At 40.9% G+C, this 24,867-nt stretch overlaps 2 protein-coding genes across 2 annotated transcripts in view; both read right to left on the bottom strand.

Annotated features, from left to right (window-relative positions):
* Positions 1–781: 781 nt before the first annotated feature.
* fam83c (family with sequence similarity 83 member C) lies at positions 782–8,523 on the bottom strand. Its single transcript, XM_029695085.1, has 4 exons — positions 7,722–8,523; positions 6,075–6,242; positions 5,647–5,771; positions 782–2,202 (listed from the first exon to the last, which is right to left on the bottom strand). Exons 1-4 carry the CDS (start codon positions 8,229–8,231, stop codon positions 1,218–1,220), a joined length of 1,788 nt encoding a protein of 595 aa, XP_029550945.1. The 5' UTR covers positions 8,232–8,523; the 3' UTR covers positions 782–1,217.
* Positions 8,524–15,507: 6,984 nt separating this feature from the next.
* Positions 15,508–24,867, bottom strand: part of uqcc1 (ubiquinol-cytochrome c reductase complex assembly factor 1) — a 48,166-nt gene continuing 38,806 nt past the window's right edge. Inside the window, exon 9 of the mRNA XM_029695083.1 lies at positions 15,508–18,804. Coding sequence (XP_029550943.1) covers positions 18,670–18,804 — 135 coding nt within the window. The 3' untranslated portion in view covers positions 15,508–18,669. The remainder of the gene's footprint in view (positions 18,805–24,867) is intronic.

Genomic DNA, 24,867 nt, shown 5'->3' with positions numbered 1-24,867 from the left:
GGCCCAAGCAAGTCTCTTCTTCTTATTGGTGTCCTTTAGTAGTGGTTTCTTTGCAGCAATTCGACCATGAAGGCCTGAATCACACAGTCTCCTCTGAACAGTTGATGTTAAGATGGGTCTGTTACTTGAACTCCGTTAAGCATTTATTTGGGCTGCAATTTCTGAGCCTGGTAACTCTAATGAACTTCTCCCCTGCAGCAGAAGTAACTCTGGGTCTTCCTATCCTGTGCTGGTCCTCATGAGATCCAGTTTCATCATGGCGCTTGATGGTTTTTGCGACTGCACTTGGTGAAACTTTCAAAGTTATTGAAATGTTCTGCATTGACTGACCTTCATGTCTTAAAGTAATGATGGACAGTCATTTCTCTTTACTTATTTGAGCTGTTCTTGCCATAATATGGACTTGGTCTTTTACCAAATAGGGCCATCTTCTGTATACCATCTCTACATTGTCACAACACAACTGATTGACTCAAACGCATTAAGGAGGAAAGAAATTCCACAAATGAACTTTTAACAAGGCACACCCGTTAAATGAAATGCATTCCAGGTGACTGCCTCATGAAGCTGGTTGAGAGAATACCAAGAGTTTGCAAAGCTGTCATCAAGGCAACGAGTGGCTACTTTGAAGAATCTCAAATATAAAATCTATTTTGATTTGTTTAACACTTTTTTGGTTACTACATGATTCCATGTGTGTTATTTCATAGTTTTGATGTCTTCATTATTATTCTACAATGTAGAAAATAGTAAAAAATAAAGAACAACCCTGGAATGAGTAGTGATCAAAAGTAAAAACACATCTTAAAAAACAGTAAAACTCCATTTTCAACTCATTTCATACAGTATTAATCATTAAAACCATACTGGCTAGTGAAAGACACTCACAGAAATAAGAACACAATACACAGTCATTGAATGAAGGGCCGGCCCAAGCCTTTTGGGGGCCCTAAGCAAGATTTGTCATGTCACTTATTGGCAGGGCCGCCACAGCTTCAATGTCTACATGCAAATGCTAAAAAGCTATCACTACAACTCAGTGTAAACAGGCTAATTCAGGCTGTACTGTACCCTCCTCTATACTCCTATAGTGGCATTAAGGTACAAAATGCCACTCCGCTATAATGTTCTCTACAAAAGGCAAAAGAGTGTGCTCTGCTTCCTGGAGGTCCAGTGCGATGGGGGTAAGGGAGGTAAAGTACTTTCTCAGCAGAGCCTCAGTTGTTATTCTTTAACTCAAACCTGCTGTACACCTGTTTGGACTTCATCTTGTTGTAGTGGTTGACCAGGTCTAGTTTGCTGTGGCCTAAGGTCATGCGTTTCTGGTCCTTCCGGTCTATCATGTGGGGCGGTGGCGGGGGAGTCTGCTTGCTCTCCGGCTCTGTCTGGGAGAGGTCTGGCCCCCCAAAGGCTGTGCTGTGAGGAGGAGACCTCCTGAAGATGTAGGTGTCCTTCTCAGTTGGGGGGAGGAAGTCCTTCTCAGTTGGGGGGAGGAAGAGGTCGGTGAGCTTGTTGATGACGGAGTTGGAGGTAATCCTCTGCTTGGCAGAGAGTTTGCTGTCCGGCATTGGAGATTGTGTCTTGGGGCTACTGTTGAAGAGGCTCGACTTCTGATCGTATAAACCAAGAGCCTGAAACTTGGATGTTGTTCCGCCAACGTTTGGTTGGCGGAACTCTGTGGGGATGGACTTGGACCACTCTATCCCGACCGATTGGCCGATCCCAGAGGAAGGGTGCTCTGTAACTGGGCTGTGATTGGTCCCATTGGGGGAGCCTCTCCTGCCTTCGGCAGTCTGATTATGAAGGGAGGGAGTTAGTGCCCCTCCTCTCCTCTCAGGGCTCAGGTGAGAGTTGCTGGTCTTTTTCTTGTCTTGACATGGAGTGACCTTGTAAACCGTATTGGTCATGCCGGGTGCTGCCTTGATGCTGGACATGCTGCAACTGGATTGGCTGCTGGAGTTCTCTGAACTCAGAACCCTCTCCCTATCCCGTGACCTCTCGGGGAAGAAGTCTAGCCCCATGTTGGGCGCAGTAACAGGGTAGGGGTAGTAAGGGAGACCCTCCTCATCTGGGTTATGGAAACAGTCAATGATCTGAGAGTCAGCGTACAGGCAGCGGAATTCTCGGTCGAAGCTGTCAGTGATCTGCCCAGAGAAGTGCATCACCATGTTGCTGTGGACCTGCGCTGAGAGCCAGCTGAAACTACAGGAAAGGGAACATGATCGAAAACAATGACATCTTCAACAACAAGTAGTTGTACAGTATGTACACACAAATGTACACAGTACATAATGGGCTAAATATGCCATACAGCAAATACATCCCTACCCAGTAATGTTCTACTTAAAAACAAATTACCTGTAGTGCATAGCTTTTTAAACTCACAAATGGTTTGCACACTATTTATAAACCTTCAGAAAAAGATAAGTACATCCTGTGCAAATGGTAACTAATTCTGGTGAGACATATCTTTTTAACAGCTTTAGACGACATGCAGCAAGCAATATGACAGTTTGGTAACACTTTAATTAGGGCGTATAGTTATAAAACATTTGTTTTAAGCATGTATGAGGCCTTATAAAGTTTTATAAATCAACTTAATGTCGTCTTTCTATGTGGCAATTTCCAACAGGCAAAAATGACTGACAGGTCCGATTCATTATAACATGACACTTACACATTATAAGTAGTTCAAAGATACTTATGACAAGTCTTATAATTAGTGATGTGGGAAAAAAGAGATGGTTACATATCGCAATATTATTTTGGATGATATTATATTGATACTTTGACTCCAAGTATCGATTTAAAAAATATATAAAAAATATATGTATTTGTTTATTTGCTAGGTAGGGTTAGCTTGCGTTAGTCGGCTGTACCTGCGCCAAAACTCTGGTGTTTTTCATCCTATTCTCCATCTTCTTTTTAAATAGTGAGCTAACATGTTTTTTGCACTTTTTTCTTTTTATTTCACCTTTATTTAACCAGGTAGGCCAGTAGAGAACAAGTTCTCATTTACAACTGCGACCTGGCCAAGATAAAGCAAAGCAGTACGACACAAACAACAGAGTTACACATGGAATAAACAAACATACAGTCAATAACACAATAGAAAAGTCTATATACAGTGCTTTAAATGAAGTATGAAAATAAATAGGCCATAGTTGCAAAATAATTTCAATTTAGTAATTAAACACTGGAGTGATAGATGTGCAGAAGATGAATGTACAAGTAGAAATACTGGGGTGCAAAGGAGCAAAAATAAATAAATAACAATATGGGGTAGTTGGGTGGGCTATTTACAGATGGGCTATATACAGGTGCAATGATCTGTAAGCTGCTCTGACAGCTGATACTTAAAGTTAAAGTTTTATTTCCATGACTGATCAAAAAAAAATTGCGTCTCTCCGCAGCAGACATATAGTGAGCAATATGTTTGGGACAAATCACAATAACATCTCAGTAATGAATTGCAATAAATATAGAATCGTGAGAACCATGAGAATTGCAATACATATCGTATTGGCACTTAAGTATTGTGATAATATATTGTGAGGTCCCTACTTAGAATGCACTATGACCACATAGTACGTAATGCCTGTATAATAATACCTGTGTTATGAACAGTTTCATAGGGGAAGCACGTTTTCAAGACCAAACAAATATGAACAGGCCAACTTTGAATTAAATTTGAATACTGAACCAGAAGAAGAACTTGGGTACATAGCATCTCAGTGTTCCTCTGTATGTGAGCAATTGTTTTTGTTTGAAGTACTACTGATTTCCCTTTCATTGGTGTAAAGCCTGTCATACGGATGTGCTTGATAGTCAAAATAGCTACCACTTCCAAATATAAGGTGTTTTGTTTGAATTTCAAGATAAACATAAAATGGAACTACAGATATATTTCCAGTAAACTCTACAGGTAAATGCTTTTGCATTGACTGAGGGCTTGGCACATGCGTACAAACCTCATTGTTTGCACACTCACCCACAAGTTAAACCCTTGTAGACCGTCCTACCTGCTCCCTACCCAGTAATGAATCATCATCAGCTGACACTTCTATCTTCCTGTCTGAACATGAAGGCAAAATCTAAACATACAAGCTACATATTCCCCATAAAGTGAAGTGAGACAAGGAAGAAAAGTACACATTCTAATCAACTTCCTCTACACACCTTCCTCTAGTCTTCATCAAGCCCATAAAACGCCCGAGGGCTCTCAAGAACACGTTTGTTCAACTGATACAAGTTTTGTTGGCAGTTGACAAAACTGCCAACACATTGCTTTTCAAAATGGAGGGTGTACGAATGTTTTGCATGAGATTAAGTGACAAGAGCAATACAGTGTAGTTAATAAGTGCATGTATGCACTTCTTCAATTGTTTGACACACTTACTGGGACTCATTTTATAACCACTCCTATCATGGTCAAGTATTATTTGCTTGTTTCAAATGCTTCCACTTCTATCAATGGTACAAGAAAAGCACTGTTTACTCCAATTAGGGGAGGGGTGGTATGGTTAGGGGAAAATAAAGGAAAATATATGTACATTTTTAAGTATATACAGTACCAGTCAAAAGTTTGGACACACCTACTCATTCAAGGGTTTTTCTTTATTTTTCACTATTTTCTACATTGTACAATAATAGCGAAGACATCAAAAGTATGAAATAACACATATGGAATCATGTAGTAACCAAATTGTTTTTGAGAGAATGCCAAGAGTGTGCAAAGCTGTCATCAAGGCAAAGGGTGGCTACGTTGAAGAATCTAAAATAAAATATATCTTGATTTGTTTAACACTTAATTCCATATGTGTTATTTCATACTTTTGATGTCTTCACTATTATTCTACAATGTAGAAAATAATACAAATAAAGAAAAACCTTGGAATGAGTATATGACTGGAAATGATGCAGACAATTACATTAATGGAAGCTACAATCTATCTGCAATATTAAAGCTGATCTACCCCCCCCAAAAAATGTTTTCCCAAAAATTCAAATAAAAGCACCGTAGGCCACTAGCTTTGGGAGACATTTAATCGACATCAAAGATAGAGCTTAATGCAGTGGTTATTTAGCTGTTATAACTATTAAATAGCGGAACATATTCTTTTTTGCCTCTAGAGTCCCCCTGAATCCGTTGTGATAACGTTTTCGTTATTAAACCATTTATCTGTAAAAACTGCTTATAGACAACCATCAAAGTCTGCTCTCCATCTAATGGGATCACAGCTACCCAGCCTTGCCTGACACGACAAACACTTGCTGCACAAGGTGACCTTCCTCCTAGAGGACCTATCCCATCCACTCTCCAAAGAGTTTGACCAATTGGCTTCTGGATCCCGGTACAAGGTACCAAGGCTCAACTGAGGGAGAGCACAAAGCACTTAGGAATGGGATGTTTACCTAATGACTAAAATTACAGCTATGTTTGCCTGAGTCACCTTACTAGATTAATTCAGAGTGCCACCCAATGTTGGTAGACAATGTCCAGAGCAAGGCTAGAGTTTAGCTGAAGCAGCATACCGTGCAATATAGGAATTCTCAGTTCACGCTTATTATGCTTTAGATTTACTGCAAATGAATAGATAAATAACTGATATGTATTTTCCCAAGACACATGAGTACAATCCTTACCTGTATGACCCAGCAATGACTTCCTCACAGTCTATAATCATAAACTTTTCCTGGACCTGCCCGGTGAATTTTTTCCCACTTTTAGTGCAGTACGTATCTCCACACACACTGCGGATTCTCATGTTCTGGAAAGGTAATGAAAATGTCACAAATTTTGTGGAAATAATAACACCAATAAGATTAACAATGTCTAATTAATCATGATGTATGTTTGAAGGTAATAAATGGTAACAACCCATCTTCCGTGTATAATGAATGCATGCACATGCGTGCACACACACACAGAATAAGAGAGAAAGAGAGAAGCAGAAATACAGCGAGAGAGAGTGGGGGGGGGGAGAAAAGAGGGAGCGAAATACACAGAGTATAAATAGTACATTCTATTCAGCAATCCATCAACCCATGCACCCACCACATCCCATACTTACACCCAGGTGAGAGTTCTGGATGTCCAGTGCTGCACACATGTCAACAAAGTAGTTGAGATTCTTCTCATCCAGGAGAATGTACACAGGGACCTTGCGTTTGTTCGAGGCCTCCATCAAGTCACACAGCAGATCAACGTCTGTGAAGAGGTCCATGACCAACGCTATGACCTGCACACACAGGGAAAAGTTGATAAATGCAAAAATGTAATTTTATGGGATGGACAACAGGGTGCAATTCTGTTATTTTCTATTTGGTAATTTTATCTATAGGCCTATAATAATAATTATGTTTATCACATCTGTATTTTGTACCAGCCAAGTATGAACGATAATTAAAACGATCATACAATTTTAGAATCAGAATCACCGAGTACATTTACATGTACCAGGAATTTGACCTGGTGAAATAATTTGCTAACACTTCCTATGAATGTACTCCCATAATGCAGCCGATGCACATTTATAAGCCTTATGAGCAATGCATAATGCACAACAAAAGGTGCTTCTAGCTGCTCATTAACATCTACATAAAGCATTATAAGCAGGCTAAGTGTTAAGCTAAGTGTTATAATGCCTATATGAAATGCTCATTGGGAAATTTTGTCAAGAGTGATTCTGCAATCATGTTTGGTGTGCAAGACGGCTAGGTGTATTAAAGCAGTGGTTCTCAAACCTCTCATTGGGGACCCCCAGCCGTTCTACGTATTTGATATATTCCAGAGCTAGCACACCTGATTCAACTTGTCAACTGATCATCAAGCCTTTGACTAAGCCAATCAGGCGAGCTAGTTCAGGGCTACAACAAAATTGTGAAACGTCTGGGGGTCCCTGAGGAGAGGTTTGAGAAACACTGTATTAGAGGGTGTGCAGGAGAATGGGAATACCCTTTTTTAGCCTATTGGAAAAAGAGGAAAAGAGAGAAGCACCCCTTGATGAGCACAATATAATTCTCTCTTAATGAGGTTTACATATATGGCATTATAACGCTTTGCTTTGTAAGGTATTATATAGTATTGGTCATAATGCTATATGAATGTAGTAATATATGATTAAGACACATATGATGTGCATTAATAATGCATTATGCAGAGGGTATTCTTAGGAAGTGTTAACAATTTTATCTAACACAAGTCTACATGGCTTTTTGACAAGGCTAACTAGGCATGAGCTGAAGGCCTGTATGCCTCGGTACATACTGTAGTAAAAAGTATTGCTATCGCAATAGGCTACCTTTTCTTCAAATGAATATGACACACACATTACATATTACAGGCTGAAATGAATGTATGAAACATTGAGGACCCTAAGAAAATTATAGCCTAGGCCTATGGGCTACTGTATGGGGAGGCCTCTTGCTCCAAAACGAAACCTTAAAGGCTTGTATGTCCCCCCCGTTTCCTTTAAAATAAATGGAGGTAAATGAATGTGTGTTTTAGCGACAACACACAGCTTTTCCAGATAAGATTGTAAAACATAGACATGTCAAATAGTTCAATTGTTTGTATTAAAGCAAAATAAGCCTATAGCCATGCCACAGGAGTGGACAGAGGTAGGAAAATAACCCAAGTGTCTTTTAGGGGACATTAGCCATTGGCCGTTACTGTGTGTGTGTGTGTGTATATATATATTTAAAATTCAATGACTTACCCTTTTTGCTTTATTAATTAATGACCGAATGAGGTCTTTCACATTGTGAGTCTTGTCCCTTTGGAAATAGATCTGTGTTTCTGAGGGTTCGCATCGTTGGGGGTTTTCTGGCCACCCTAGTTCCAGAATAGGTGGCTCTTCGTCGGACATCATTGGGAAATAGGTCCCCGAGGTAAGCTCCGACACCGTATCCCCCTCCCCAATGTCCCCCTCAGTGCCATTTGAGCTGTTGTCGGAGCTACAGTTCTTGGCTGCATTCTCCGTAATATAATGAATCTCAAGCGGCGAGAGAAAATTTAATTCCCTTTCCTCTTTCAGAACTCGTCTGTATTCCTTCTCCCCAGACTCCAACAGAGCATCTGTTGCCAACCTGGCCGCCTCGTTGTGGCTGAGTTCGAGCGTCGAGCCTTGTCGCCATGGGTTCTTCACTTCTTCTAACCTGTTGGCGAGTTTGCCAAGCGCTTTGCGCCCGGAGTTCTGTGTCGGCCGGAGCGCGTCGGAGCTCATCATTGTGCCTACGCAGCACTAAGGTAACAGATGGCGGTGTACTCTCGTGCACTACAGTACTCTTACAGGCATATAGCAAATGTAATCTCTAAAAACTAGTAGTCTCTTTATGAAAACGGCCTGCGCTGAAATGGACTGGACTTCTCTAGTTGCCGATCATGACAGCGACTGTAGGCTATTCCCGCGGGGCCTTTCGTATTGTTGGTCTAATAGTATGTTCAGAAGCACACCGCCTCTTGCTCACCGGGGTGTAATCATTAGTCCAAAAAGTTGCGTTTTGCAACGAAAACAAGAGTTTCTATTGGACACGTTCAGGTAGGTCTCGTCCTTTTTCCGTTTTGTTCCGTTTACAAAAAGTTTTGCAACAGAATCAGTGTAATGAATACACCCCAACGTCATCTGGCTCCACCTCTCGCTCACATGATATGAAATTGAAAACCTATCCCCAGCGTCTCTTTATGGTAGCCTTCATACAGTGCATTTGGAAAGTATTCAGACCCCTGGACTTTTTCCACATTTTGCTAAATTATTTTAAAAAATATATAAAAAAATACCTTATTTACATAACTATTCAGACACTATGAGACCTTGAGATGTTTCTACAACTTGGAGTCGACCTGTGGTAAATTCAATTGATTGGACATGATTTGGAAAGGTACACAACTGTCTATATTAGGTCCCATAGTTGACAGTGCATGTCAGTGCAAAAACCAAGCCATGAGTTTGAAGGAATTGTGCGTAGACAGGATTGTGTCGGTATCAAAACATTTCTGCAGCACTCCACCAATCAGGCCTTTATGGTAGAGTGACCAGACGGAAGCCACTCCTCAGTAAAAAGGCACATGACAGCCCACTTGGAGTTTGCCAAAAGGCGCCTAAAGACTCTCAGACCATGAGAAACAAGATTATCTGGTCCGATGAAACCAAGATTGAACTATTTTGCCTGAATGCTAAGCATCACGTCTGTAGGGAACCTGGCACCATACCTACAGTGAAGTATGGTGGTAGCAGCATCATGCTGTAGGATGTTTTTCAGCGGCAAGGACAGGGAGACTAGTCAGGATCGAGGCAAAGATGAATGGAGCAAGTACAGAGAGGTCCTTGATGAAAACCTGCTCCAGAGCAGTCAGGACCTCAGACTGGGGGCAAAGGTTCACCTTCCAACAGGACAATGACCCTAAGCACACAGCCAAGTCAACGCAGGAGTGGCTTCGGGACAAGTCTCTCAATGTCCTTGAGTGGCCCAGCCAGAGCCCGGACTTGAACCCGATCTAACATCTTTAGAGAGACCTGAAAATAGCTCTGCAGCAACCTGACAGAGCTTGAGAGGATCTGCAGAGGAGAATGTGAGACACTCCCCAAATACAGGTGTTCCAAGCTTTTTATTTAATTTTATTTTAATTTCACCTTTATTTAACCAGGTAGGCAAGTTGAGAACAAGTTCTCATTTACAACTGCGACCTGGCCAAGATAAAGCAAAGCAGTTCGACACATACAACAACACAGAGTTACACATGGAGTAAACAAACATACAGTCAATAATACAGTAGAAAAACAAGTCTATATACAATGTGAGCAAATGAGGTGAGAAGGGAGGTAGGGCAATAAATAGGCCATGGTGGCAAAGTAAATACAATATAGCAATTAAAACACTGGAATGGTCGATTTGCAGTAGATGAATGTGCAAAGTAGAAATACTGGGGTGCAAAGGAGCAAGATAAATAAATAAAATAAATAAATGCAGTAGGGGATGAGGTGGTAGTTTGGGCTATTTATAGATGGGCTATGTACAGGTGCAGTGATCTGTGAGCTGCTCTGTAGGGTCATACCCAAGAAGACTCGAGGCTGTAATTGCTGCCAAAGGTGCTTCAAGAAAGTACTGAGTACAGGGTCTTAACACATATGTAAATGTGATGTCAGTTTATTATTTTTAATACTTTTTCCCCAAATTATGAAAAACAGGTTTTTTCTTTGTCATTATGGGGTATTGTGTGTAGATTGATGAAGATGGAGGGGGGGGGGCCCTTTTAGAAAACCCTTTTGCAAAAAAATAGTACCCGCAAAACACCAGTCTCAATGTCAACAGTGAAGAGGCGACTCCAGGATGCTGGCCTTCTAGGCAGAATTCCTCTGTCCAGTGTCTGTGTTCTTTTGCCCATCTTAATCTTTTCTTTTTATTGGCCAGTCTGAGATTTGGCTTTTTCTTTGCAACTCTGCCTAGAAGGCCAGCATCCCAGAGTCGCCTCTTCACTGTTGACGTTGAGACTGGTGTTTTGCGGGTACTATTTTTTTTGCAAAAGGGGTTTCTAATGATCAATTAGCCTTTTAAAATGATAAACTTGGATTAGCTAACAAAGTGCCATTGGAACACGAGTGATGGTTGTTGATAATGGGCCTCTGTACGCCTATGTAGATATTCCATAAAAATAAAAAAAATCATCTGCTGTTTCCAGCTACAATAGTCATTTACAACATTAACAATGTCTACACAGTATTTCTGATCAATTTAAACGCTATTTTACACGGACAAAAAATTGCTTTTCTTTCAAAAACAAGGACATTTCTAAGTGACCCCAAACTTTTGAACGGTAGTGTATATATATGTAACATTGGTGGTATTGCGTTTCAGGGAGGCCTTTATGCCTGCTACGTTAGATTAAGGGCTCTACACAGTCTAATGTTCCACCTCAATTCGGCTGAGAGCTCTCTCAATTCCAACCCTCCCCGTGAGTGGGATAAAGTTATTAAGTGACAATGTAGGATTAGCACTCCATTGTTTTTTTTGTTTTTTTGTAGTCTGCATACAACAAACGAATGCATGGCTGCAACTTCTCCTAGTATGCTGTTACAAACCTATACCTGATGTCACCTTTATTTTATTACATAGGTTATAAGTAGGCAATGTAGGCCTATTATACATTGTTTATAGGCCTACCCAATTTTGTATGTAATAGGCAAATGGGTCTCAAGCAGTGTCAAAGATATGGCTTCTGAGTTGTGTGTCCACCTAAATTTGACAAACAGGTCCACAAGACAAGCCTATCTGGTAGTAATTTACCTCTATTTTCAACCTGGTCTCAGAGCATTTCATATTATTCTGGATGTATTCATTTGTGGATGCCATCACTCATTTCGTATGATACGTTACGAATTTGCAAAACGTATGATACATTACGAATTCTAGTTAGGTGGCTAACGTTAGATAGCTGGCTAACATTAGCTAGGCTAGGGTTACGGTTAGGAGTTAGGTTAAAGGGTTATGGTTAGGGGATGTTTTAGCTAAAAGGGTTAACGTTAGGTTAGGGGAAGGGTTAGCTAACAAGGTTAAGGTTAGGAGAAGGATTAGGCAACATGCTAAGTAGTTGCAAAGTAGGTAAAAAGTATTAAGTAGTTGAAAATATGCTAATTATCTAAAATGCTAAAGTTGACCAAGATGAGCTCCACCCACCCTACTTTTGACTTATATAACCATACCAAATACAACATATCATACTAATTTGAGTGTCTCGGATTTACCTTTACTATGTTACATCTAGTATTTTGCCTTCTAGCAATGTAAGCATTTAGATCTAATAGGCTTGCTTGATCAGGCACTCATATCATACCAGTTTGGCTATGGCTGCACTGCCACTGACTGAATAGTAAATATACGAACTAGGGAAGAGTGCATGACATTGTAGAATGTAATTTACATGTCATCTTGCATATAAAAGGCCACAAGGCAAATTATATAAAAAAGCATCCACACTCAAATTAAAAGTCCTCAACAGGAAGGAAATAAGTAGCCTACATCTTCGCATCTAAGGTTCAGATATTTTATTTTTGTCTTTTGCTTTGTATTTCCTTTATTTTTCAGGTCAAATTGATTGATAAAAAAATTATGATTGAATTTTCCATAATGTAAGGTTCTATTTCAAAAGAAGGATATTTAAAAATTAAACTGATCAGCGGTTAATACTTTTGATCACATTCACTGAAGAGATCCTTACAGCGGTAAGACAGATGTAGGGCCACCCATGGTGGAAACTTTCTTCCCACAAAAGCTCAAAACTAGTAATTGAAGGCACAGGATGGGGTACTCCATTATGAAGTGATGCGCAGGGTGTAGAGGTAATCAATACCCATGGTTGTAGTTACTATTTCATGTTAAGCAATATTATACCTGGTTGACGTCATACATGCAATGCCTGACATCAAGCCCTTATCTACAATAACTTATCTCCGAATCAACTAATCGTCAGTCACTGAAGTGTTAACAGTACAAGTTGGGTTATTCTTGTTGATCACATATCTGCTAATCTAAAAGCTGTCAAAACAGCTTAGAGGTTCTCTAGCCACCCATTATCACGAGACAGGATTTGCCATAAGTTTGCACTACTATTACCACTGCAACTAGTCTGTTCTTTACAAAACTAACAAATCAGGTTTAACCAGTTTTCTTTCAACTCAGGTGGAGCAAAGGGAAACATGTTGAGAACCTTAACATTATTCTCCAGGAAAACGGCTACATAAAGTATTCCATAATGTGCAAAAAGCAATGATACAGGAGTTCCTGACTGACTTATGTAATAGCTTCAGGCTGTAATTTCAGTGTCTATAGTGTTCATCAATTGTGTTATATAAAATATATTTAGACAATGAGGAAGCTACACCGCTGCCCATAGTGGTGGCACAGCTCATCGTGATACAACAGCAAACACTTGTGTTGTGAATAGCACATTATTTTAACAGATATAGAAATAATGAATGGAGGGGGTTTTACGCACATCCACAATAATAACAGGAGCTGGACAAAAAGAAGGTCCAATAAACAGAAAAAGATCATGTTCGCTGCCATTGAATTGTTGAACTACCCAGACATCTGGCATCTTTGGCACCTTCTTCCTTAGCTTTTCTGATGTTTCAGGATGGAGAACTCAAATAATGGTTTTGATCTGATTGTTTGTGAAGGGTGGTGCTAAGAGGTGCTGAAGTAATGCTTAAATAACAGGAGTTACATTCTAAATGGAAATGACAGCCACAGCCCTGCAGGGAGGGCAAGTACAAATTTGCAAAATTCGATTTGATTAAAAAGAACTTGTCCCAGCAACCACTCAGCAAAAGTTGATACAAGTCAAGGATGCCCCATCTGACACAAGGCCTACACTCTCCTAATGAATTCATTCTCTGTGGAGAAATACTTTTGCTAATAAAACCATCAAACATATAAGGGTACTGTAGCACATGCTGTAGGGTTTGCATACTATACATATTCGGTAAGATGTGTCAGTCCTAAGCATTTTTTCTTATTTTTTTTTCTTCTTCTCTCAGCTAGGGAAAACATTCCGACTTGATTCAGTCAGAAAAAAAACAACTTAGCACTTATTTCCCTGTCTATTTATCAAACCAAGCTGCATTCACGTGCATGCGTTTAGGGCTCACAAGACAGGTCTAGGTTATGCTACAATCCTACTGTAGTCTTGACTAAGTATTGGATCTAAAAAAATTTACTCTAACATGGAACGTTTCATCAGATAACCTTCTAAGCTAGCTGCTCTCACACTGCTAATCCAGTTCTCCTAGATCATGTTTAACCTCCTGGGAATTGCCTGTAAAGACTGGCTGAATAAAGTGTAGTTAGAGGAACGGGTTCTTAAATGAAAGGATATAGCACAACAATTAAGAAGTGCTTGGCTTACTCTGTAGTCCTTTTCATGATAGCCTCACATGTACAAAGTTAGTGAGGGAAAAAAAAGTATTTGATCCCCTGCTGATTTTGTACGTTTGCCCACTGACAAAGAAATGATCAGTCTATAATTTTAATGGTAGGTTTATTTGAACATTGAGAGACGGAATAACAAAAAAATCCAGAAAAACGCATGTCAAAAATGTTATAAAATTATTTGCATTTTAATGAGAGAAATAAGTATTTGACCCCTCTGCAAAACATGACTTAGTACTTGGTGGCAAAACCCTTGTTGGCAATCACAGAGGTCAGATGTTTCTTGTAGTTGGCCACCAGGTTTGCACACATCTCAGGAGGGATTTTGTCCCACTCCTCTTTGCAGATCTTCTTCAAGTCATTAAAGGTTTCGAGGCTGACGTTTAGCAACTCGAACCTTCAGCTCCCTCCACAGATGTTCTATGGGATTAAGGTCTGGAGACTGGCTAGGCCACACCAGGACCTTAATGTGCTTCTTCTTGAGCCACTCCTTTATTGCCTTGGCCGTGTGTTTAGGGTCATTGTCATGCTGGAATACCCATCCACGACCCATTTTCAATGCCCTGGATGAGGGAAGGAGGTTCTCACCAAAGATTTGACGGTACATGGCCCCGTCCATCGTCCCTTTGTTGCGGTGAAGTTGTCCTGTCCCCTTAGCAGAAAAACACCCCGAAAGCGTAATGTTTCCACCTCCATGCTTGACGGTGGGGATGGTGTTCTTGGGGTCATAGGCAGCATTCCTCCTCCTCCAAACACGGCGAGTTGAGTTGATGTCAAAGACCTCCATTTTGGTCTCATCTGACCACAACACATTCACCCAGTTGTCCTTTGAATCAGATGTTCATTGGCAAACTTCAGACGGGCATGTATATGTGCTTTCTTGAGCAGGGGGACCTTGCGGGTGCTGCAGGATTTCAGTCCTTCATGGCGTAGTGTGTTACCAATTGTTTTCTTGGTGACTATGGTCCCAGCTGCCTTGAGATCATTGACAAGATCATCCCGTGTAGTGCTGGGCTGATTCCTCACAGTTCTCATGATCATTGCAACTCCACGAGGTGAGATCTTGCATGGAGCCCCAGGCCGAGGGAGATTCACAGTTCTTTTGTGTTTCTTCCATTTGCGAATAATCGCACCAACTGTTGTCACCTTCTCACCAAGCTGCTTGGCGATGGTCTTGTAGCCCATTCCAGCCTTGTGTAGGTTTATCTTGTCCCTGACATCCTTGGAGAGCTCTTTGGTCTTGGCCATGGTGGAGAGTTTGGAATCTGATTTCTTGCTTCTGTGGACAGGTGTCTTTTATACAGGTAACAAGCTGAGATTAGGAGCACTCCCTTTAAGAGTGTGCTCCTAATCTCAGCTTGTTACCTGTATAAAAAAAGACACCTGTGAGCCAGAAATCTTTCTGATTGAGAGGGGGTCAAATACTTATTTCCCTCATTAAAATGCTAATAATTTTATAACATTTTTTGACATGCGTTTTTCTGGATTTTTTTGTTCAAATAAACCTACCATTAAAATTATGGACTGATAATTTCTTTGTCAGTGGGCAAACGTACAAAATCAGCAGGGGATCAAATACAGTGAGGGGGAAAAAAGTATTTATTGACAGAGGCAGTCTACAAACTTAACATATCTAGATGATATATTTATGGCAAATCAATCCAACACATTTTATAAAGCCTTTTTTTCATTAGCAGTTGTCACAAAGAGGGGCGGCAGGTAGCCAAGGGGTAGCCAGTAACTGAAAGGTTGCTGTAGGGGAAAACTCCCAAGAAGGCAGGAACCTAGGAAAAAACCTAGAGGAACCAGGCTCCGATGGGTGGCCAGTCCTCTTCTGGCTGTACCGGGTAGAGACTTAAGAGTACAAATGCTTAAAATGACCTAATTTCATTAATACAATGGAAAGGCCATACAGATGTTTATCCCTGCAAAATTGAGAGCATAAGTAAATTAAAATTGGAAGGGCCATCTCAGATTTTCACTGAGCACTTTGGAGTGTCATTTTTGATTGATTATATGACATCCCAATTAAAACAATTTCTCTGAAATCAACGTGGGCCACAACCCTCATGTTTTCCGAGCTAAGCTAAATCAACATACCACATTATCTCCTTAGGGAGGAAACAAGTTCTGCATTCAAGTTACTGACAGTACTGCTTACACCTAGAGATTATGCATGTCACCTGAAGCGAGCTTAGCCGTGATACTACTGGGTTTGTGACGTCAAACCTCCTCCACCCATATGCATGCACTAAACACTCCCTTAACACAGCAGGAGGGTGAGTGCTCCTCCAGGACTCTCATGAAGAAAACAAATAGGAAAAAACAGTGCAGTGTTTGAACCAGTTGACTCCCTGGTGCGGTGCCAGGGCCTCCATCCAGCTCATGGTAATAAATTGCAGCCTGACAACATTGCTCTCAACAGCTTAACGTCAACCTTTTCCAAGACGCTGTTTGTCACTCTCTGGTCTAGGCCTCGGGACATTTACAGTTTAGTACCATGGGAACACTGACTAAGCCGACTTGAGTTTGCCATTTCCTGTTTAAAGTCTGTTTGAGATTTAATATTTTGGGTAGGTTGTTAAATATAGTTTGGGGGAAGGTTGGGCGTTACACTGTATATCTCTGAGACATAGATGAGACTACTTTACTTCAACTATGGGCAAATACCACATTTGTTTCACAACAGGAGAATAACTCTCATCCAACAATTCACTGGGAATATTCACTAAGGCTTCCCTCAACTTTTACCCAAACTGGAAATATAGTGGTGTTGGTTAGAGCCTGAGTTTTTCCTGGTTGAATCACAAGGTCAAGAAAACTCAAAGGTCATCTTTGATAAGATTACCGCAGCACTATTCAGATCACAAAATAATCTTTGTACCAAAGGTGGAGCACCGATCTGAACACAAACAAGTAGAGGAAATGGGGTGACTGATCTGAACACAAACAAGTAGAGGAAATGGGGTGACTGATCTGAACACAAACAAGTAGAGGAAATGGGGTGACAATGATCTGAACGCAAAAGGGTCACAGTACTGGAAGACGTAACAACAGAAGTGGCACACTGAATCCTGCCTGGTCATGTGAGCAGGCTGTGTGGGTCATGGTGTAGTAAGTAAACACCAGGTGACAGACCTGAAGGATAATTTCACACAGGAAGACTGCGTTAGTTTTACTGCTGTCCTGATGACTGCTCTAAAACCACCGTGCTGTAAACCTGCACATGATCTCTCTGTGTTAGCAGCATAGGTCAGCGCCTGGCTGCCCGCAGAGCAAATAGACATGGCCTAGAAAGGTACACCAAACAGGATCATATGACTATGTAGTACTAACCACTAACAACCGTATATAAAGTCCTTTTTATATAGACCTGTGGCTTAAGTGAACAATGGTGACTCCATCTTTGTTTATATCACTTCCAAGCATCATAAAATGACCAATAGCATGTTTATGCCCCCATCGTTAGTTTTGGAATGTTGTCTTTCATTAGATGCGTTTTCTAAACTTTCATGGGAAATGTGACATACATCTCCCATATGAGTGTTCGAAGCATAGGTGAAAGACTGTATGGATGGGGTGATTTCACTGAATGAGAGAACTGAGAGAAGCCCTAAAACAAATGCAGGAGGTGGGACCTAAAAGGGCCCACTCCCTCCCTCAGTCACAGACAGTTAGCTGAACAGCCACACGGATGGCCAGACACTCACACACATACCCAATTCCAAACCAAAGGTGTAAAAAAGGAAACGGTACATATTTTCTGGAGCTGTACATTTCAAATTCTTTCAGATGAATTTAACAAAAAAAGGGCCTCATGGTGGGGCCTCTGTAATTCATTTGCAATTGGACAACTGTTATTCCTGAGAGGAGTCTATCGATGTCTCTTCTCCAGACCAGAGCACAAAACATCCCTTTCTTAAACACCTTTTAGACCTGTTCTCACACACACAGCCCCCAGTAGACTCTTTCCCTCTCCCAGAGCCCCTTGTGGACCAATGAGACAGTGATCTGTCAGTCAGAGGGAAACCCAACACCACCGTTTCCATGGAGAAGCCTCCATTCACTGTCAAAGACCTAAAGCAATTGGCTGAGAGCAACTGACAAACATGTATCAACTAGCACACCTGTTATGCAAAACTGGGCTACATTCATCAGGCATTTCATTACTGGTTTACAGATTTATTTTGAAGGAGGATTCATACAAACAAAAAGAAAAACAAAGGTTCCTTTGAGACTTATTTCAATTAGGGCAAAAGTCCCATTTTATACATTGATGACTCGCCAGGCAACATGTATATGTTTCCCATAACGTTCTGAGAGCACTGGAAGACGGAACCGCTGCACCAGAAAAACTTAGACAGCGGGGCATGTAACCGCAAAGGCTATAAAAGAACGCTTATAAATATTATGGCATCAGAAAAAAATAGTTAACTAGAAAGGATTTCTGTATCATTTTTTAAATGAAGTGCAACAAGCGGGCATCTTCTTACTCTCAAAACTTATAGGAAATGGCGGTGGATGGTATTCCCTGCCAGTCAGTTGGTTGGTTGATGGGACACTGGTTAGGGGGTTGTTTTGGAGGGTGGGTATGGGAGGTGAAGGGAGAGAGAGGGTGTATGTTGTGTAGATCAGGTGTGAGAGTCCCTGCATGGCTATCCTGCCTAGAGTACAGTGTTTCTGGACACATAGGAGTATGGGTAGAGAAGGAGGTGGAGCAGGGTGATGGGGGTGGGCGTCTTAGAGCCCAGCGTCGTTGTAGGTGGGCGTGGGGACCTTCAGGATGCTCTGTGCATTATCCTCCAGAAGGGGGCGCCAATTGACCTCCCCAGTCAGTAGGAGGTCCTCCCCGTCCAGAGCATCGATAAACTGCATCTGTGTGGAACAAGCACAGATAAAGAAAGCACCATTAAGACTGGCACAAGGACATCATTACAGAGGCAAACTGATGCTTCATATTTTTATTATGTACTGAATAGTCAATGATAGTTTGTGCAACATTGAAATGGTGAACCAAACCAAAGCAACCTACTCAAGTATTTTTCTCAACATAGTATTTTGTGTTGGACGAAAACTCAAGTGCTGTAAATTGTGACCCGTTTCAAGAAGCTAGGCATATGTCGCACGTCACTACTTCACAGGAGAGGCATTTTATTATTTTAATCAAAATATGTTTTTTTTGCAGAAATGTCTTCCGGAACATGTGAACTTTCATGTGCCTTAATAACAAACTAGTATGCCATCTGTAAATACAAATACAATTGTTAAATTACAAGCCTAGATGGTTTAGCCACGAAAAATGGCAAGAATCTTCCCGCTGGACATGATTGGCTGAGATAATGGATGGCCTGGACATGCCGAGAGAGATGAGTTCAGATTGGTGTACCACGCGTCAGTCTATAACATGAGCTGCTCAGTATGTCGATAATCCTTTCTACCACAGCTTTAGAAAGATTTGAAGAACTGCAAAAGTGTTGCTACTGCTCTCAATGTTGCTGCCCTGAATTTTACGTGTTATCGACAAAGTCAAGATCAGAGGGAAAAATGTTGTGATGATTACTTTCTGTAGGACAATCGTGCCATGCTGACTCTCTCGGACACTGCAAATGAATCAGATGAGGAAATCCCTGACATTTTAAGTGAACCAGACATTGTAGAGTCTTCTGATGACAGTGATGGGGAAGAAACGGCATGTTGTCACGGAATAATTTTTCAACCGAGGGAGTTGAAAAGAGTCAGAAGGCTGTTGTATAAAACACCTGTCTCCGGATTACATCTTCAAACTAACAGCAACTATGCCATCCATGACAGAAGGAGAAGCGTTCATCCATGTATACGGGTAAGAGTTTAGCAAGCTACATTTTCAGATATATGTTTCAAATTTTGTCAGAAAATTGTTTTCAGTGCCAGTTAAAGCATACTGTTAGCTAGCTAGCTAATGTTGTGTATGATCTGTGTAGTAATATTATTTCTATCTCAGAAATACATTTGCATTGCTAGCTAACATTGAACCTAGTTGGTTAGCTTTAGCTACCTACAGATTCATGCATGGTACTAATGTTATGAGTTGGTATTATGGCTAATTGTTAAGCTAGCTAGCAACATGTCTAAAAAAATGACTCCACTATGCAAGTAACCATTTCACTGAACCGTTTACACCTTCTGTATCCTGTGCATGTGACAAATAAACTTTGATTTTATTTGATATAGTGTGTGTTTACCAGAGACGATAATGTGAAGAACAACATGACCTGCACAAAAGTCAAATGATAACTATAGGCAAACGAGACAGTCCAAGTACAACAATTCTCAGGTAGAATGCCCTGCTTTTATTTCGTCACACTCACAACCGTAAGCTATTTCCTGTAATTAGCATACCATTAACGAGCTCTGACTGGGAAAAGTACATTTGTAGGGTCATCCAACTCGGAATCACTGGCCTCTTTCTAGAGCTCCGACTTTCTGACCTGAAGATCACTGACTTCATGATTTTACCTAATTTCCCCCATCCAAACCGCTATGAAATACCTTTTCAATAACCAGAAATATTTTATTTTCAAACTGAAAGTAAAAGACGCAAAAATAAAACTTAAATGGGAAGTATAGAAATCGCACATACACAGAACTTACACCCAAAAAGTTACATATCGCATCTTTAATTAAGTGGCTTGAGCTCATGGAAGGAGCATTTGATGAAAGTAACTAGTGTGTGTAACGATGCAGTGGCAATGCCAGTGCAGTGAGCCACCATTGTACGTGACTTCGTCGCTGGGGAAGGGGCCGAGGGCCTGCGATTACCTCTCCTCTTGTCTGTCATCAGGCATGGCCAGGTTTTATGTGCTGCACCTGTGATTTAACAGCTCTGGCCCACTTGATTAACAAACCTGTTTTCTTTGCACTGCCTTTTCTCCCAGTCTCTCATTTCCTCTACCTTTCAAGAGCTCGACTACGCTCTTGAAATCCCTGCGAGCTCAGAGAAACAGTATCTTTTTTCCCCCTCTTGAAATGTCCCCCCCTTGTCTCATAAATTCCTGGCAGTGCCTGTAATGTAGGCTAGCTAACTGCAACCTGTGGCATGGCCCTAGGGCAGGGCCCTGTCTCTGTGTGCAGTGATGCGAGGACACCTTTAATGCAAGCAGGCAGGAGTGGGTCAGGCCCTGGACAACGTACACACCAATAACTCAGGACTACAGGACCAAGGGGGGGTGCCAGTGGAGTGGCCGTCACCGCAGTCACATGTTCCCAACGTCACTTTCACATGTTTTCGTACTAACATCAGTTTCACTGTCGCCATGCCGGCTTGGGTTGAGGAAACAGTCAAACGCTTGATTTAGTTTGACTGTAAATCTGACACCTTTAACCCTTTACACTCGTAGAAATAGGCCTATATGGATATGGTCAAATGTAATGTTTCTAACAGAATAACTATAAAAAGCATTATGTATGACCATAGTAGCAATTGAAAGAGAACATTTAGGAGATTGTTAGATCAAAAGGTGAGGACAAAAGCTCACCTGACAAGACTTGAATCCAAACAGACTTGATTTTGTGCATTTTACCAGTGGTGGAAAAAGTACCCAAGTAAAATAAAGATATCTTAAAAGAAAATGACAAGTAAAAGTCACCCAGTAAAATACTACTTGAGTAAAAGTATTGGGTTTTAAATATACTTAAGCATAAAAAATGCTAGAAATAATTACAAATTCCTTATCTTAAGCAACACTGATTTGTTTTATTCACAGGTAGCTAGGGGCACACTCCAACACTCAGACATCATTTACAAATGAAGCATCAAAGGCAGTAGTGATGACTGCGTTCTTTGATAAGTGCGTGAATTGGACATTTTCCCTGTCTTGCTAAGCATTCGAAATGTGTCAGGGAAAATGGGTGCCAGGGAAAATGTATGGGAATAAAAAGTTCATTTTCTTTAGGAACGTAGAAGGGTAAAAGTTGTCAAAAATATAAATAGTACTGTAGATACCCCAAAACACAATTTAAGTAGAACTTCAAAGTATTTTTTTAACTTATGTTACACCACTGTATTTTACATTTACTGTAGTTTCCACAGCATTTGTCAATAACGAAATCTGAAAATAACATTTTGGAGTAGGTGCAAGATAGGAAAAAAGGTTTGAGTGAGGTCTAACATGGTGTCTCCAAGTTGCCACTAGGGATGCCCGACAAAAAAAATAAATCTTGGTCAACAGAGACTTGTCTGTTCTCTCGACCAATCGATTGAACATTTTAAATATGTTTTTTCCCCATATATAGAGACATGCTATATGTTTTAACCAAATCAGCTATAGTACCAGTCAAGGGTTTTTCTTCACTTTTACTATTTTCTACATTGTAGAATAATATTTAATACTTCAAAACTATGAAATAACAAGAAATGTGAGATTCTTCAAAGTAGCCACCCTTTGCACACACTTGGCATTCTCTTAACCAGCTTCACCTGGAATGCTTTCCCAACAGTCTTGAAGGAGTTCCCACATATGCTGAGTACTTGTTGGCTGATTTTCCTTCACTCTGCAGTCCAACTCATCCCAAACCATCTCAATTGGGTTGAGGTTGGGTGATTTGAGGCCAGGTCGTCTGATGCAGTACTCCATCACTCTCCTTGGTCAAATAGCCCTTACACAGCATGGAGGTGTGTTTTGGGTCATTGTCCTGTTGAGAAACAAATTATATAGTGGGACTAAGCGCAAACCAGATGGGATGGCGTATCGCTGCAGAATGCTGTGGTAGACATGCTGGTTAAGTGTGCCTTGAATTCTAAATAAAATCAGACAGTGTCACCAGCAAAGCACCCCTGCACCACGTCCTCCATACTTCACGGTGGGAACCACACATGCGGAGATCATCCGTTCACCTACTCTGCGTCTCACAAAGAAACGGCGGTTGGAACCAAAAATCTCAAATTTGGACTCATCAGATCAAAGGACAGATTTCCACCGGTCTAATGTCCATTGCTCATGTTTCTTGGCGCAAGCAAGTCTCTTCTTCATATTGGTGTCCTTTTAGTAGTGGTTTCTTTGCAGCAATTCGACCATGAAGGCCTGATTCACGCAATCTCCTCTTTAACAGTTGATGTTGAGATGTGTCTGTTACTTGAACTCTGTGAAGCATTTATTTGGGCTGCAATTTCTGAGGCTGGTAACTGAACTTATCCTCTGCAGCAGATGTGACTCTGGGTCTTCCTTTCCTGTGGCAGTCTTCATGAGAGCCAGTTTCATCATAGCGCTTGATAGTTTTTGCGACTGCATTTGACATGTTTCCAGATTACTTTTAGACATGGTCAGTCAATGATAGTTTCTATTTGCTTATTTGAGGTGTTCTTGCCATAATATAGACTTGGCCTGTACTCTGGAGCGAGATCGATTTTAGAGGTGGAGGGTCCGTCATGGTCTGGGGCAGTGTGTCACAGCATCATCAGACTGAGCTTGTTGTCATTGCAGGCAATCTCAATGCTGTGCATTACAGGGAAGACATCCTCCTCCCTCATGTGGTACCCTTCCTGTAGGCTCATCCTGACATGACCCTCCAGCATGACAATGCCACCAGCCATACTGCTCATTCTGTGTGTGATTTCCTGAAAGACAGGAATGTCCATGTTCTGCCATGGCCAGCAAAGAGCCCGGATCTCAGTCGCATTGAGCACGTCTGGGACCTGTTGGATCGGAGGGTGAGGGCTAGGACCATTACCCCCAGAAATGTCCGGGAACTTGCAGGTGCCTTGGTGGATGAGTGGGGTAATATCTCACAGCAAGAACTGGCAAATCTGGTGCAGTCTATGAGGAGGAGATGCACTGCAGTACTTAATGCAGTTGGTGGCCACACCAGATACTGACTGTTACTTTTGATTTTGACCCCCCCTTTGTTCAGGGACACATTATTCCATTTCTATTAGTCAAATGTCTGTGGAACTTGTTCAGTTTGTCTCAGTTGTTGAGTATTGTCATGTTCATACAAATATTTACACATGTTAAGTTTGCTGAAAATAAACGCAGTTGACAGTGAGATGACGTTTCTTTTTTTGCTGAGTGTGTGTGTGTGTGTGTGTGTGTGTGTGTGTGTATAAAAAATATATGGCGCTGTACAACGTGACGGTCGGCAGTACAGCACTGAGCTATTTAGCCAAAGATTCCCCATGTCGTGTGGGCAGGGCACGCGGGAGACCGGTGTTCAATTCCCCGACGGGAAGGAAGTAGTAGGCTGTCCTTGTAAATTAGAATTTGTTTAACTGACTTGCCTAGTTAAATAAAAGATTACACAAAGAGCATAACATTTCTGAACCCACATTTTTTTATTCTAGTCTAACCAATACCCAAACGGAGATTAAGTGAAAATAAAAATCTCATTGATTTATCAAGACCAGCCCCCATGCTTGTCTCAGAGCAGTGCAAAACTGTGCTAAAATAGTTGTAGGCTTTTGCTTCAAATCCTATTGCTACTAACTTCAATATGCTCTTTAATTAAATAAGACCTACACCACTTGTAACAGCACATTACTCAACACCAGTGAGACTCATGTCGCCTACGGTAGGCCTACAGTATATCGAAAAATATGATGTGACTCTCCGCCAATAATTACATATAGAGGATTGGAGGATATTTCTGTAATTCAGTGATATTTATTCCCATAGTAATTCATTATGGATCCATAACTAAATCAACATCTGCATTTCGAAAGAGTATTTTTATCATTATTTTATTAATGAAAGCATAAAGATGCCATTATTAGTTACATTGTTTTAGTTTGAACCTGCAGACTGACACTAAGAACATTTCCCTAGTCAACGCCATTATTAGTGCAATGCCCTTAAATATTTGAGATTATTTTGTTTTCAAATAATGTAACATGAGCGAGAAAAAGGCCATTCTTGAACATGGGGTGAGACATTGTTACTAATTTGTTTTTAGAGGGAAAAAAACCTT

Source organism: Salmo trutta, chromosome 16, assembly GCF_901001165.1.
Source record: "Salmo trutta chromosome 16, fSalTru1.1, whole genome shotgun sequence".
Taxonomy (NCBI): Eukaryota; Metazoa; Chordata; class Actinopteri; order Salmoniformes; family Salmonidae; genus Salmo; species Salmo trutta.
This window is presented reverse-complemented; position numbering and strand designations above follow the sequence as displayed.

Bases quoted from the DNA above. Each gene is read 5' to 3' on its own strand.
- fam83c (XM_029695085.1), bottom strand. From the start codon at position 8,231: ATGATGAGCTCCGACGCGCTCCGGCCGACACAGAACTCCGGGCGCAAA. The intron at 5,772-6,074 runs GTAAGTATGGGA...TTACCTTTCCAG, and splicing joins TCCAGAACTCTCACCTGGGT to AACATGAGAATCCGCAGTGT. The intron at 2,203-5,646 runs GTAAGGATTGTA...CCTTTCCTGTAG, and splicing joins GTCATTGCTGGGTCATACAG to TTTCAGCTGGCTCTCAGCGC.